Consider the following 16799-nt stretch of genomic DNA (forward strand, 5'->3'; position numbering starts at 1 on the left):
TCTTCAGAACTCTGAAGTAGTAGTATTGTAGCACCCAGGAGTCCCAGTTTTTTGATATATTTCTGGTGTTGAGATGACCAATTTGAAGAAATTATTCTAAGTGTTTTTCAGATGCCAACTTTGCTACTGCTGACATCCATATCCTCAACCATAACCACCAAACTAAACTACAGCATGCTCTACATGAGACAACATATTAAAACAATTAGGAAACTAAAGCTGGTGCTCAAAGTAGCAGCCTGCTTGGTCAGAAGTGTGTTTCATTCTGAGCACATGACACCAGTACTTCATGTGTTCCATCTTTGTTGCCTAGCAATTGGTTTCCAAATGGAATTTAAAGGTTATTAGGATTTTACCTATACAATCGTAGCTGGCTTGGGACTTGTCTGCTTGAAACAGTATCCATCCCCCCATGTGATACTGCTGAAGATGAGTTCAGCACTGTGGCTGGGTCCTTTTGGTGCAACAGAGAGGGTGCTGGTGGCAGAGGGCCTTTGACTTTGGAATTCATTCCCTACTTTGGTCTGACATAGTCCTAATCTGTTGACCTGAAGGTCCAGTGTGAAATTCATCTGTTTTCTTTAGGCTTTGGTGCAGTGAGTTGATGGCTGGGAATTTGAAGATGTGATATTTTTCACTCTTCAATGTTCTACTTATTTATTTTTACTGGGACTACAGGGTAGGAGTAGGCTGATGAAATTGATTTTATTTTTAAACATTTTGTAGGGTTTAAAATGTTATGGCAAAAGTACTTGGAACCTGGGACAGTGGGGCTCTACTTCATTGTAGCCTTTAGCCACAATATAAATGTTAAGTAATAATGATACCAATCTAAAATGTGATTGCTTTACAAAATTAATCCTTTGAACTTCTTGATAGGTTGGGCCAGATTCTCAACTTGTGTAAATCATTGACAATTTACACTGAGTATCTGTCCTGTTATATTCAAACAAGGAGATGTTACTTATCAGTAATATACACAAATATGCACTTTATTTACATAGGGGAGAAAATTAAATGGAACAAATTATCCAATATCATACACGCAGAATATGCTGGTGTTCAAAATTTCTTGTTTCGTCATCCATATGAATATTTTGTGGGTACAATTTAGGCGCCAGTGTTGGACAATTTGGGCATACATAATAACACTATTAGAATAATAATAATACACCTTATCCTTACATAACACCTTTAATTGCAAAGTGCATCAACAAAAGCCAGATATGTGTCTTACAACATGTCTGTGAAGGACTATTGTACATACGGCACAGAGAAATTAAATGACTTTATGTAGACCACACACACAGCTCCCTGATAGAGCCTAAAAGTCTTGGCTTCCAGTCCCATGAACTGACCATTGGATCACACTTCCTGGCTACAAATTCATGTAGTGAAATACTGCAAACTAGTGCACTAGCAAACTCAGTAAGTGATAATGTATGGTGTATAAACTAATGATGAGTCCTCTTTTGAAAGTGTTTCCGTTCCCCATGTCCTGTGAATATTCCACATCTTGTTTATGACATCACAAAATACTTTGAGGGGCCTTGTCTTACAGAGTGCCCCAAATTTCCTACTCCTGGCAACTCGTTCAGCCTGAAACTGAATGTGCTCCAATCCCTAGCCCCCTAATATCTGACTGCTGGCTGCTAGCCACTGGCTGCTGCTGCTGTTACATTCTTCATGGCCTCAGTATTGTGCCCTCAGCTTTGCTGTATGAGTGGCTGAACCATTCTGTGCCTAAATAATTCCAATGTATATGCTATTAAATCTGAAACAGATGGTTCCCTGGCCCTCTCTCACTCTTAGTCATGCTGTTTCTGTAGTTTCTCAGAGGCAGACATTCAGGTAACTGACCTATTTGTTAGTTATAAGCTTTATTGATCCTTGTTTTGGAACTTGTAGGTGTATGAGAGAGAGAGGGAGAGAGAAAGCCAGAGCAAAAGAGTGAGCGAGAAGGAGCAGGGCTTTGAGTGTCTGGTGCACTCCACAATGAATGAACTAAACACTTCTTTTATGCTGCTGCTTGCATGCTCTGTAAGCCCACTAGCATAGCTCAGTGAGAAACCACTCTTTAAAGTCATTCCCATGGACTATTCTGAGCACTCACTTTGTATGTTGTCTGAGTTACCAGGTCACTACCTTATACCCAGTCATTGCCTATATAAATTGTATTGCTTGTTACTTGAATACTGTTGTTTTAAAACAAAACATATATATCTCCCATTATCACCATAAAATAGTATTAGGAAATCAAGATGAATTTCATCAAAGGGGGAGGGGGGAGGAACTGTAAGGGAAAAGGTAGGCAGTACTGATAAAAAAAAAAAAGAAGAGGTTTGTCTTTTGCTTCTTTGTTGTATAGCAGCTGTGGGTATGACACAATATCTTAACCACCTACATTAAAAAGATGCCACCCAATCATTGTGTGTTCTGTGCAAAACTCCTCCCCTCCCATTTTGGCTAGGAAGAGACTTAGAGACTGCCCTTTCTGGATCATACAGACTGTAATATATAAAAGCTGTTAGTAGCTCCTGTAGCCAGCAGCTTCAAAACTAGCAGACTTTTGTTCTTTGAGGGTTTGTAATAAGACACTATCCTCATTACAATGGTTCACACTACAGCATAAGAAAGAGCTGTATAAATTGGGATCACAGTATACTGTACTGATTTTTGGTATTACACAGAGGTAAGCCATTCAACTCAATAAGTTTGCTTTGCATGCATTTTTATTACTGTTCATCACATTTTGCTGGAGTAAGATTTGAATATTATTACTAAGATGTCCTATTTTCATGCTTTTTTTATGTTCTTTGCCTGTTAGTTTGTATGTGAGGCATTATCAGAGCCATGAGTGCAAGCAGTAAAAGACATGCCCTGGAATGTATTTTTCATCCCCAGTAAATAAAATTCTGTGAGATTCCTTGCAGTCTGCCCAGTTAGAACAAGGAGTATGGTGTGTAGTACAAATTGATGGTGTGTATCTGTGATTATGGCAGTCCAGATATGATGGCACTTTATTTGACCTTAGTTTTTAAAAGTTCATATTAAGGTTCACTTTCATACACTGTGTTATGAAGAAATAGCTCTAGCTTGCTTTGTATCAGAGATTTAACAAGTTGTGAAAGAAAAAAAACCTTTTGATCTTAAGGGGGGAAAAGGTTCCTTTTTTCTATCAAGCCATAAATTTGTGTATAGAATCACATCTTTTGACACCTTTTCTTCCACAGATCTGCCCTCTGCTCTCCTGTCTTAAAGCTGAGCAACCCTGTGGCCTATCTTCCTCCCTTGGCCCTCAAAATGACAGTAATCTCTGCAATCAGTTGTGCCTTCTTATTTTTCATTCTCTGTGAAACAAGTGCAATAGCATTACCCAATTCCACTGACCTATTCCTCTCAAACAAAAATTTCACTGACATTGAAGCAGCTTTGGCAGCTCACTTGGACTCTGCAAAAATCCCCAAAGTCAGGCGGAAGCGGTACATTTCACAGAATGACATGATTGCCATCCTCGATTATCATAATCAAGTCAGAGGCAAAGTCTTTCCACCTGCTTCAAACATGGAGTATATGGTAAGTGGATTTTCGTTTACTTCTGAGGGGAATAACGTTTCATTAGATCTGCTGGAAAATGTAAGAGACTATAAATCAGTGATTTCATTTTCCAGAGCCAAGCCAACATTTTTTAGCTCAGTAGACAAATGATTTGTAACCATTGCATGGCTTTACTATAAAGTTTTTTTTTAACTGAAGTATTGTAATGAATAATTAATAAGAGCTAAGAGCCAGATTGTGAACCCTTTACTCACCCTGGTGAACATTTACTATCACAAGTAGTTCCAATAAAGTCAATGGGATTTGAGTCAGTAGGGTTACTCATGTGAGTCACTGCTCAGAGGGTAAGGGGTATACAATCTGCTTTTAAATAATTAGCATCTAAACCAAGTGGTTAAGATTCTAATTATTAATAGTTCCATTTCTGAATTACTAGAGAGAACACTAAGTTATAACACTGGTGTATTTAAAAAAAATGCATCCCATGAACATTGCTAGTCTCTTCCACATATATTATTTGCAGAGATTGATTTGTCAGGTGATCATGGTTTTTATTTTGCATGCATATTTTGTATTCATATAATGGTTTTATTTCTCTGTCAGATACAGTACTTGTTTAAAATGTTTCTCTAAACATGTTGGATTTACTCAGAAATCAGTGCGCATGATATCTCTAGGTATTTTTTCCCTTTATTGGCTGAAGTTCTTTCTGGGAAATATCTGTTCCTACAGTATGCTAACTGAACACATTAGTTATTTCCTCATTATGATTTAATGCTTTGTCATTGAAATAACTGCTCAGCCAGTGTATTTGTAATATGTGTTTCAACTTTCAATGCATGCATACTTTAGTACTCTAAAATTAAAAATAGGCCAGTTAAGCAGAAGTCCTTTTACCTACCAAGCAAGGAATTCACATTGTTTTTAAAGGGCAGTCAAATTTTGTATATGGAGTATAATATTCACTTAAAGACACAGGAGCATCTCAGATGACAACAGCTGGTTAACAGATTTAAGAAACATGACACCACTAACATGACATGCAGAAAAAGGGGTTGACAAACTCCTCCCCTTTAGTAGCTAATGACTAACAATTTGGACTTCTCTCTGTCACAGATGTTACCTAAATCTGGGTTTGATCATGCAACATGCTGAGTATCTCCCAAGGGCACCTCAGAGAGCTGAGTGTGCACCGAACCTTGCAGCATCAGGGCTTGTGTCTGTGATGGAGATTGAGTTTGAAGTTTGGTTAAGTGGAAAGGTCAAAGGCAGAAAAAAAAATAAGGTGGTCAAAAGTCAAGCTCAATCAGCCTTTTAATTACTGAATTCTGTGACTGATGGTTTCTATTGATTCTGTATAAATAAACTTCACTGTGATGTCTGGGAGAAGGGCCGTCTAGCCTCCCCCTCCCTTTGCCTTGTGTCTTTTGGAAATGTATGGTGCAATTGACTGCAATGAAACCAGCTGAAATTTGCTTCAAAAGCAATGTCAGGAAAAAAATTCATATTCTCAAGAGTTTTGTAAAAGAATCATTCACAAGACAAAAGTAAAGAAATTGTGAAGAGCAGGAAAGAGGAAGATGACTCCATTCATTTAATTTATTTGCATAAATTAACACCTCCCAGAAACTGCTAGGGCTTCATTACATATTGTTGGGCTTTCTGCTGGGCTTCACCCCAAAGTGGTAACCTTTAGACCTGACAGGTTTGACAAAGAACCAAGATCCTGCCATTGGCAGTAGGACTGAAATTCATGACAAGCTACGTTTTACTCCCTTTCTTGCCCTCCTCACTGTAGAATATCTTGCAATCAGCCATCCAGCAGGTGTATCTGTGCTGCTTTGAGCATCAGCCAGTTCAGTAGCAACCAAGACAAGAACTAGGCCTCCTCTGAAGCGCTGCTTCCTGTTTTAATTAGTCAGCAAGGGTCACAATGGCAGTGATGTGTTCCATTGTTTCCTCCTTCAGAGTTCAGAGAACTTGGGCAAAAGGACTAGAGATTACAATTCAGTTAGATCTGCAAGTTGTAGCTCAAGGCACTACCAATAATTCACCTAGCTGTCCCTCACCCAAAAGCATTGTATTGGAGTCTTATGGAAAGCTTGGATTCCATCGTGAGTCCTCCATGTAATTTCTTCATGAAATTTCAGTATGTATAATTTCATCAGTAATGTGCTGCTGGGAACATCAGGTCTCTTACATTTATGAGGTTATGACACTCAATATCCATTCCCACATATAATATTTGGGACATATTGTCATTGCCAACAGACCAAATGTATCATGCTGAACATTCACAGAATTATGTCATCCTACCCTGAGGCGTCTGCAAAAGGGCACAGCTAGTTGTGAAACTAGTCTTCCTAAATCATTGTCTTAGTCACCTTACAATGAGGAAAAAGCATGTCAGGTGCAGGAGAACTTTGAAGTAGCTGAGGATGCTGTTTCAGTGCATTGAGTAGACATCTTGTTAGGCAAGCTGAAAGAGGATCTTGTCATATAGCACATTAAAATAGGGATGGGAAAACTGGTTTGGAAAAAAAAACAAAAATATGTTGTCTCGCCTTGTTTTTTTCCCCACTGTCCATGCAAATCACGTTCTGCTCTTTCCCCCTGATTGCATCCTTTTTTTCCTCAGAAATGCCTTATACTCTTACTCCTTTCCACTCCCTTCTATTGATAGAGTTTAGGATTTAGCACAGGAACCTGGACCCCATACTCCAATTCTTAACCCCTCCCTCCATGAATGATTGTCTCCTTTAACGTCTCCTTCTGACCCCAAGTCTGTTCAGCCTCCCATGCAGTCTCTACATTTAGTAATATTTTGAGCCCATTGGGCATTATGCCATCTACTGTGCTGAGACACCTGTTGTCTTAAATTCTTACGTTTACAGGGCTTCTTTTGGCTATACTACTGATATAAGGAAAGGCCAAGAATGCACAAGATTTGTATATGGTAGCCAGCTCAGCTTATTGCCAGACCTCTTGAGATTCCATGACACATTGAATTTGATAGCCAAATTGATAAGAACAAGGGGATATATTTTTTATTGTTGCCACACATCAGTCTCAGACCTATTATTAGAGTGACCAGATCACCCAAGTCAAATATCGGGACGCGGGGGGAGGGTGACGTGGGGGGGGGGGGGTGGCCAAAAAAAACAAACAAAAAAAACCCACACCCTTCCTCCGCAAGCGCTGGAGGGAGGCCCGGGAGACTCAGGAGAAGCGCGGGGCCAGGGTGAGTGAGAGTCCGGCCTGGTCCTGAGCAGGCAGGACTCAGTTGGGTGGTAGGGAGAGGAGGGGGGCAGCCCGCGGGGCCAGGCGGCGGCTGTTCTCCCCCCCGGGCAGCGGGACTCGGGAGCAGCCGCTGCTGCAGCTCCCACTGCCGCGGGGGAGGAAGCAGCCATGGACAAGCTTGGCGGCTGCGGCTCTGGCGCCCCTGAACCCCCCGAGCCGGGGCCTGCTGCGGGGACCCAGCAGCGCGCACGCTGCGTCCAGCCCCTGGCCAGTCGCGTCTGGGCTGCTGCCCAGCTGGCGCTATCCCGCGGCAGCCCCGGAGTGGGGACAGCAGGCCCCAGCCCCCCTGTCCCACTCGGGTCCTGCAGGGGAACGAACGGGGCTGGGCTGCCGATGCCTCCGCCCTGGGGCTGCTGCGGGATAGCACCACCTGGGGAGCAGCCCAGACACGACTGGCCAGGGGTTGGGCGCAGCGTGCGCGCTGCTGGGTCCCCGCAGCAGGCCCCGGCTCGGGGGGTTCGGGGATGCCAGAGCCGCAGCCGCCAAGCTTGGCCATGGCCGCTTCCTCCCCCGCGGCAGTGGGAGCTGCAGCAGCGGCTGCTCCCGAGTCCCGCTGCCCGGGGGGGAGAACAGCCGCCGCCTGGCCCCGCGGGCCGCCCCCCTCCTCTCCCTACCACCCAACTGAGTCCTGCCTGCTCGGGACCAGGCTGGACTGTTACTCACCCCGGCCCCGCGCTTCCCCTGAGTCTCCCGGGCCTCCCTCCAGCGCTTGTGGAGGGAGGGGGAATGGTGAGCCCGGGGAAGAGGCGGGGATTCGGGGAGGGAGCCAATCGGGGGAGGAGGGGGTGGAGTTGGGGCGGGGGGGGTGTGTGCGAGCACTTCCGGGCTCCAGGCTCCGGCGCATTTCCTTGTTTGTCCCGCGTCCCGACCGCATGTCGGTCGGGATGCGGGACAAACAAGGAAATATCGGGACAGTCCCGATAAAATCGGGACGTCTGGTCACCCTACATATTATAAACGTGAAACACATTCTGGTCTTAACGTTTTTATTTGGATTTTGCATTGGCAAACTGGAGTTCCTCGCACTAAAGGTATGAGTTATTTGACATTATTTGAGACCTGATTTTCCTCTGCTTATATGGGTTTTAAACAAGTGTAACTCCATTGATTTCAAAGGAGTTACCCTTGTTTTACACCAGGGAAAGCAAGAAAAGAATTAGACCTATTGTATTAAGCGATATCTGATGCAGAGTGATAAAGAGAGAGCTAAGGTGTGTGATGTAATATTTTTTATTGGACCAACTTCTGTTGGTGAGAGAGACAAGCTTTCAAGCTCCACAGAGCTGATTTTCAGGTCTATATAGCTCAATAGTTTGTCTCTTTCATCAACAGAAGTTGGTCCAATAAAATATATTTCCTCACCTACCTTGTCTCTCTCATATCCTGGGACCAACATGGCTACAGCAACACCGCAAACAGATGATTAAAATCAATTAATCTATTTGGCCCTAGTTTTGATTCTATAGGTAAACATACATTCCTTTGCTTAGGAAAGACCTGTTTAACAACTTTTTCCTACTCAGGGCTGTGTGCATTTGTAACAATATCATACAGGGGGAATTAATAACTTTGCCTAAAATGTTGCTACATACATTTCACCGTGATATTAATGACCAGCAAGTTACTAGTTTTCAACTGATACCTCACCCTGTGTGTATTTAGAAAGCATCTTCAAGTTCACCAAGAGCAGTAATAAGCTCACAAATTCATTTCAGAGAGGCCATAAGCATCCATTAGATGGTCATAACTTCCAAATACTATTAGTTGGATTAAAACTAGAGAGCTAAAGGTGAAAGTCTCTGTATAAACATTCCTAGCCATCCAGTTACTCTTGAAGTACACACTGGGTGGTGGATAGGTCAAATAGATTGAAGCAATTTTGCTTACCATTCCAAGCACATTAAAGAGGCTTATTTGACACCTGAAAGCCTTTCATCATAAAACAACAAAGTGAGTTTACTTGGTTTGTCCTCCAGCACTCTGGCACTGCTGATAAAAATGCCTTGCTGTTTATATACTTTGCCACATTAACATTATGGAACTAGTGCTGCTGCAGGTGTCAGGGTACAAGTTTCTTTTCGATGGTTTGTTTCTTGAGCTGTTTGCCTTTGCTCATGTGCATTGAAATCAACTATTCTGGTAAGAACTGTAGGATAAACTCCTTTAAGAGTCATATATAATGGGTTGGACAGGATCTCTTAGTCCATACAGTCTGCTCCAACCCCTTGCAGAACTGTCTTCTGCATTGAACACATATGGCTTGAACATAGTGATGATGTCTCAGTAACATCTCTTAGCAAATAATTTACCTTGGTATAACCTGTGAAATGTTTTTGGCCAAACACCATGAAATCAGAAAAAGAAATAGGGGCTACATTAGCAGCATTAGAAATTTTTTCCAAATGTCTAACCTAAATATTTCCTTTAGAAGTTGAGATTACTCGTTATATACTGTTTGTAACCAACTAATTGAATGTATCTCCCTGTTACATTTCATATCATTACCTCTCAAGTATTTACCGAAAGTTGTCTTCTTTGCATCATTTCTCTAAGTTGTATGCTACATATTGTGAAAAAGTTCCTTCTCTATCTTGGTGGGTCCTTCGCTTATTGGCAGATTTTCTTGCCTCAGAGATTCACCATGTGGGTTGGGGAACAGCTCAGAGACCTTCCCCTCTGGAAGAACCCACAGTCCAGGACAATTGGGAGGTTTGGGGGGAACCCAGGCCTGCCCTCTACTCCGGGTTCCAGCCCAGGGCCCTGTGGACTGCAGCTGTCTATAGTGCCTCCTGTAACAGCTGCATGACAGCTACAACTCCCTGGGCTACTTCCCCATGGCCTCCTCCAAACACCTTCCTTATTCTCACCGCAGGACCTTCCTCCTGGTGTCTGATAACACTTGTACTCCTCAGTCCTCCTCCTCCTCCAGCAGCAGCAGCACACCCACACCTCCTTGCACCTCTTGCTCCCAGCTCCTAACACTCACATCACAAACTGAAGTGAGCTCCTTTTAAAACCCAGGTGTCCTAATTAGCCTGCCTGCCTTAACTGGTTCTAGCAGGTTCCTGATTACTCTACTGCTCTGGTCACTCAGGGAACAGAAAACTCATCCAGTGACCAGTATATTTGCCCTCTACCAGACTCCTGTACCCCACTGGTCTGGGTCTGTCACAATATCAAATGTCTTTAATCTCTTTGCATAGGTTATGTCCTCCCATGTTTTTATTGTTAATACAGGTAAATTAGAGTTACACCCACTTTAAGGCTCCTTTACCAAAGCAGTGAAAGGCAGCATTTGTGTAAATGAAAATTAGGCTCAATCATTTTAATTGATGGATTGCTAACTACTTCAATAGCACCAACACAAGAATAACACAAAGTGGATTTTGTTCAAGAAGTTATGTATGTTGAATTGTCTCAGTCACATAGTTCTCAAAAATCCTATATAAATGCTAAAGCTTGAAATAAAGTAATGGACAGACAAGTCACAGATTCTCCCCTATGTTACGGCTGTTTTCTGTCATGCCAGCAGAACAAATTGACTCTAAATCTGGCATATTCATGCCTAATGTACTGGTGCCTGGTCAGGGGACACTGCAGTGTAAAGGGGCCTTAGCTGTGGCTTCCTTGTGCCCAATGGTCCACTTCTGCTGTATTGACCTCAGGTAACACTGGCAGCCAGCATAAGTCAGAGCAGCTTTTAGGATGCTCTCACTTACCTGAGGGAGTGAATCAGCATCCCACTAGACCAAGTAAAGCTCTTATTGTGTATGTCAAAAACAAAAGCCAGGAAGTGTTTCATAGCGAATAATTGGAGAACAGTTTGAAAGATAAACAGAAAAGACCTCCACTGGAAAACATCCCTTCTCTGCAAAATTTAAAGAACTTCTCAAACAATAAAATGGTAAGGAATGCCCTGTTTAAATTTGCTTTGGCATGAGAGCGCTTTTCACTTGTTTTAGGCATAAATGTTTTGGAGTGTCTATCCTAAAGTGTGGATGAATATTTACATTATGTAAATATAATATCAGCAGAAAGCCTTCTGGGAGTTTGAGTCACAGGGGAAAAAGAAAAACCTAGTGAGGTTTCTTATAGAAGGGCAGTAACCCTGAGCCCTCAGAATTGGACATTCATTCATTATTAAATATAGCACCTCTTGAACTTCTTGGCTAAAAACAAAGACAGACATTTTTCACAAAAATCCTGTTCCAAAGTACACAAAGTACTTAGCTTCATACATGAATGGAGAAGGTAGTGACTTCAAACCTCTCTACATTTTTGTCCTCCTTCTACCTCTGAGACAAAACTGAAAAAGAGAATGTGTTCTCCAGAATTGTGGAAATGTGCATGCCAAAGATAGCAAGCGACAAAAACTGCAGAGACACCACCTGCTCTCTATTAGATAGTGCAGTCCAGTTATGCTGACTATAGTAAGGCCTATGACATACATCCTCTGCAGTTCTCCAATGTGGCCTAGAGCCAGCTCGACCCTGAGTGTGAAGATGTGGTCCAGAGAACAATGGTTCTCTATATCTTCATTCAATGCCTGTCAACTTGTATCAAGATGGAGCATCACATGTTGAGACTTATCACTCCTTGGACGATATCTTGATTCTGAAGAACAAAGCAGCTCCAATAGGGTCTTTTGTGTATCTTACATTTGTCTTTCTGGTAGAATTGTTTGGAAAATGGTAAGTATTTTCCATGAAAATTTTCAAAGTAAATGGAAGAAATTTTATTCTCTGATTTTTTTTTTAATGAAAAACCAAGAACCATCAGTTTTTGGTATATCAAAATTCGAAAAGTTTCAGGTTGTTCATATAAAAGGATAATTTTGAAAGAAACAAAATTTCCTTTAACATTTTTGTTCTTGAATAAAATACATTTCTCTCTGAAAATATTTCAGATGAAAGATTTCAACTGACTCTTCCTTCAGGCTCTTGGCAAATTATCAGTATGATCATCAGTTGGATAAAGTTAGATCCCCTTGGTACCTCTTCCTGAGTAAGATCATGCCAAGTAAAATGAGTCTTGGAGTAGGTTAGGAAAACACTGAATATTTTAAGGTTTGTAACTCTTTCACTTGACTTTCCCAAAAGATACACAAATAATAACATATGAAAGGAACTTATTACTATTAAATTTGTCAGCCTACTGATTTTCTTTCTTTGCTTTTTACTGTTTTAAAGGCTGGTTCTAAAGAGAAGAAGAAAAGCAGAGAACTGAAAGAAAACTATTTGGCCATTAGTGATGGGCAAACCTGAAACAGTTAGGAGTATAGGTTTGGACTGAATAGGTACCCAAAAATGTAGATATTTATATAAAACTTATCTATACCTCTTGAATCTGCAAACTGGCTTGAAATCTCATGACCGCAGGCTTTTTGTGAGATTTCTAAGACATCTGATTCTGGTCATGCTGGGAATGAATACCATAGAAGTGACCCTCTTGTAGGGTTGCCAGTTTTGGTTGGACATATTTCTGGAAGTTTCATCACATGACATAATCTTTAATTAAAGATTAATCTTTAATTCCTGGAGACTCCAGGACAATCCTGGAGGGCTGGCAACCCTTCCTCCTTGTAGTATTTCAGCATTTCTGCTTACCAGAAGTTCAGAGCTGTGTTATATATTTTAAAATGCTAACCGTCTTTGAAACTCAGAACAATTTCCCTTTGGGTTATTTTATGTGAACCTGTTTGTTCGTATTTATTTGCAATAATATCCAAAAGAGAACTACATCTTACAGGTGGCCTTGTGTGATAAATCAGGATTTTTTCTTTGCAAAGTGGACTTTTGGAATTTCTATCTACATTTTCAAATTTGTGCTGCACATATTAAGGCAGGATTTAGACACACACTAGGCACTAATTAGTTACACTATGCATAGTAACATTTCTAACAGGTGGCAGCTGAGAGCAAAGAAACTATTCTTATTCTTAGAGAGAGTCAGCCTTGAATCTAAATGATCTCACAGCCCAAATAAATATATAAAGCTTGCCAAATCTGTCTATATAAATTCCAATGAGCTCATATGTTTTCATCACACAGTATGTACTGAAAGAATGAGGGAGAAGAGAGGAGGCATTTTCAATCACCCTGCTAAAAAGGCATGCAAGCAGAAGGAATGGTGGTTGTTTTATTAAGCTTAGGGCCAAATACTGGGGGGTCCTACATGTCCACAAAATACCTGAAAACATTAAAAAGCTACAGGTCCACTGTACAGAGGGGCCAGCAGAGAAGCTGTGCAGGGAAATTCTGCATCTCTCTGCATAATGTGGTAGGTCTCCATAGAGGGTACCAGCATGGCCAGTTGGGATCTGTACACTGAGTGAATCACCTTGGACAAAGCCCTGCGTAATGGGACAGCAGCAGGCCACTTTTGCTATTCCTCCCCATGATTACATGTGTAGCTGTACTCTAGCTGTACAGACAACATGTGACAGATATGCAGTCGCATTGCTTAATGCACCACAGGAAGGCGCGCAGATGCTACAGTGATGAGCATGGTATAAGAACCTATATAAGAACAAAACAGACAGCCTGGCCAATTGAGGCCAGGATTTCATTCCTCAGTCATCCCATTTCCCCCTCCCATTCCCCAATTTTTTTTTTGTCACAGAGAGGTCTTTTTGTAAAGGATTTTCTCCTTCTCTAGGCTTTAACTTTTTATGAAGAAGTATTTCTGACCTGCACAGCCAGTTGAATAAATAAGAAAAAATGTATGTATTGTGAGAAATAAAATGGGAAGTTCGATGTAAACATTTAATGGTTTTGATGGACCGTCAGTAAAAGTAGGGTCTTACCTGCCATTTTCTCTTTGGGCCATCGTGGTGGTTTGGTTTTTGTTTGTTAACTGAAAAGAAAAATCCATCAGCAGCCATGAATACAATGTAAATGAGGACACAAATATAAAAGGAATGTGCATGTTAATAACCAAGAGGATGTTGCTTATATTTGCATGACAGTATGGCTATGTCAACACTTAAATTACTATAGCAGCATAGACATTCACTACAGCAACAGGAAGGGTTCTTCTGTTGCTGTAGTTAGTCCATTTCCCCAAAAGTTGGTAAACTCTTGGAAGAATTCTTCCGTTGACCTAGCACTGTCTATGCTGGGGGTTAGGTCAACTTTACAACATTGCTCAGGGGTGCGGGTTTTTCACAACGCTGAGCAACGTAGCTGGGTCAGCCTAATTTCTTAGGGTACAAATGGCCTCACAATTACTTATCTCCGCATTTTATTTGCAATCTGATGTTGTAAGTATGCACGTGCAAGTAAGGTTTCAGGTATGTATACAACTACACATGAAAGACTGTCTACTCCAAAGTTTACATTGAAGTGAAATATTTAAATTGTCTCTCTATTTAGGCAAGTTTATTATCTGTACAAGGAACGATTAAGAGCTCATACCAACACGGGACCAGCATCAAAACAGGGGGAAGTGTGGCTATACTCTGTACTCTTCCCATAAATCTAAGATCTTCCCAGTATTCCAGAGAAGCTGAACGTTTCTCCTAAAATGATCATCAGCTTAATATTAATGTCATTTAAATCACTGTCATTACCTTTCAGAGTTAACATCCCATTAATATGAATAGGCCAGTTAAGGTACCTGTCTCTTAGCAGATTCAGGAAGACAGCACTACACTTACTCATGTTTATAACATTTTATTTGTGATTATAAGGGCTAGAAACTTAAATGTTTTAAATGAAAGCACAAATTATGCAGAAATATATGGGCGCATGAGAGAAGTGCCGATACTATCATGGAATACCTTGCCTGATTTGTTCCTTTCCACATGATGCCCTCTTACCTTTCCATAACCTCCTGCTGCCCCTGACAACCTTCTCCCCTTTGTAGGAGAGAAGAATTCTGTACCTCCTCTCTTCCCTTTTCACACATCATAGTAAGGGAGCATTGAGATATAAACATTGGGATTGCTCAAAAATTTTCCATCAAAACTTTTTTTCCAACAGACAAATGGGTTTTCAACTAAAGGAAATTATTTCACTGAAAGTGACTGATTTCCTTGAAAAAAAAATTTATTTTTGTTAGAAAACCAAAACCAAAATTATTTTATTTATGGATCTTGAGTCTGACTTCTCACAAATTCAGAATTCTGAGGCCCATTTATATATTTGCAGGAATACTTGGTTGCATTCAATCACCAAAATCAGTAATTCTTTCTAAAATATCACTTCTACACAATAGACATAGTTAAAGAGCTGGCTTTAAAAACACCATTTCAACTATAAATAGGTATTATTGATTTAAGGAACTATTCATTGTCTCAAAAATAGGGAATACTGCCAGAATCAATGCTATTTTACTGTCCTGTAACAAGCTAAAAGAAGTTTTTCTAACTGCACCTACTGCAGTCCACTTTCAGAGTAAGCCACTAAAAAGAAGATTGTAACAACACTCCTAAGCATAAGAAATATAGTAAACTGTTGACAGACCTTCCTGGTGTATTTGGAATAAAGTAGCAATTTCTTTCCCCGGGAAAAAAAAATCACAACACATCTTGTAGAATTTAAAAGTCAGATCATAAATCTCAGTGAGGATGGGGCAATATGGGTGGTTAAAATTATACATCTTCTTTTCTTTGTTTCTCTGACAATGCATTAAAGAGATGTGGTAGAAAATTACTTCATTAGTGAGTGATTGATTTATGGAGTGGCTATGGATTTTTCCTCTGGTACAAGATTATCCAGTGATGGAATTTTGATAATTTTTCATGACAGGGAGGAAACAATCGCTTGTGTCCGTAGAAATAGAGTCAAATAAATATACTCTAGTATAACATTTAAAAGCAATATTTGCACATACACACATAGGTGTGGGATTGCCTGTTTATTTTCTTCAAGTTGAGAGTGGTGTCCTCCATGCATCAGTCTGAGGTTCAAAGTTCTCTACCATTTTTCCCTTTTGACTTGCGTTAGGCTATCAGACTGTGAGGCTGAATGCAGCTGCCTCCAGAACTGGTCAGTACCATTCTAAGCTGCCTAGAGAAGTTGATGGGGAGTGATGTGAAGAGCCCTATGCTTCTTCCAGTGCTATCCAGGGACTGAGGTCTGTATATCAACTCCAGCTCCTCTGGAGCTGTGACTGGGACTAAACCAATGCTCACACATGGGCACTTCTCTTGTAGACCCTTCAATCTGCACAGATTTTAAGCTTCCATTAAGTATACATAGAGTGTGTGTGTATTTCTAGCCCTTCTAGTTACGAAAATCTTCAGGATGTCTTGATGCTGTGTGGTTCATGAGCCACCAGGAATTCCAAAAACAGACAAATTGAAACAACAGTTCTGAAAGGAATTGCTCCATATAGTTTAATGGGATGCTAACTCTGACATCTGACAGTGGCAGTTTAAACATCAATATGGTTTGCATATTGTATTGCTGAGAGCATTTAAGCTGAAATATTTAGCTATCTTTGTTAACTCTACCTGACCCCACTTTTCCATGATGACTGAATATAATGAGGGAATACAATCATGGACTTCATTTTGCCCCCACTGAAGTTGCCATTGATATCAATGGGTGCTGAATTAGACCCTGCTTTGAAATGGGAGTAGATTAAGTGCACTCCCAAACTGTTAGTGTGCATCAGCAGGATCCACATGGATAGTTAGTGCATGGGAGGTTAGCACAGGGTAGATTCACACCCCAGCTTGCCAAAAAATAAATATTCACGTAGACAAGCCCTAGATGAATGCTTAACTTTTAATCCAGTGATAAATGCATAATGTGTCATTTCAAGATAGGTTACAGTGGGACCTTAGCCTGCTCTACACTGAAACCTCCTCTAAAAAAGCAAACCTAAAAAAAGAGGTGACATTAATTCTATTGAAACTGAGTATTCAGACAGCAGGCACTCAATAAATGCAAAAGAAAACTGCTGTAGTGTATGTATAGAGTGAAAATTGTATG

The 16799-nt window shown here is 40.9% G+C and overlaps 1 protein-coding gene across 1 annotated transcript in view; it reads left to right on the forward strand.

Annotated features, from left to right (window-relative positions):
• Positions 1-2548: 2548 nt before the first annotated feature.
• Positions 2549-16799, forward strand: part of PI15 (peptidase inhibitor 15) — a 37073-nt gene continuing 22822 nt past the window's right edge. Inside the window, exons 1-2 of the mRNA XM_005306767.4 lie at positions 2549-2692; positions 3234-3576. Of these exons, the coding sequence (XP_005306824.1) occupies positions 3304-3576 (273 nt within the window). The 5' untranslated portion in view covers positions 2549-2692; positions 3234-3303. The remainder of the gene's footprint in view (positions 2693-3233; positions 3577-16799) is intronic.

Source organism: Chrysemys picta, chromosome 2 (assembly GCF_011386835.1).
Source record: "Chrysemys picta bellii isolate R12L10 chromosome 2, ASM1138683v2, whole genome shotgun sequence".
Classification (NCBI taxonomy): Eukaryota; Metazoa; Chordata; order Testudines; family Emydidae; genus Chrysemys; species Chrysemys picta.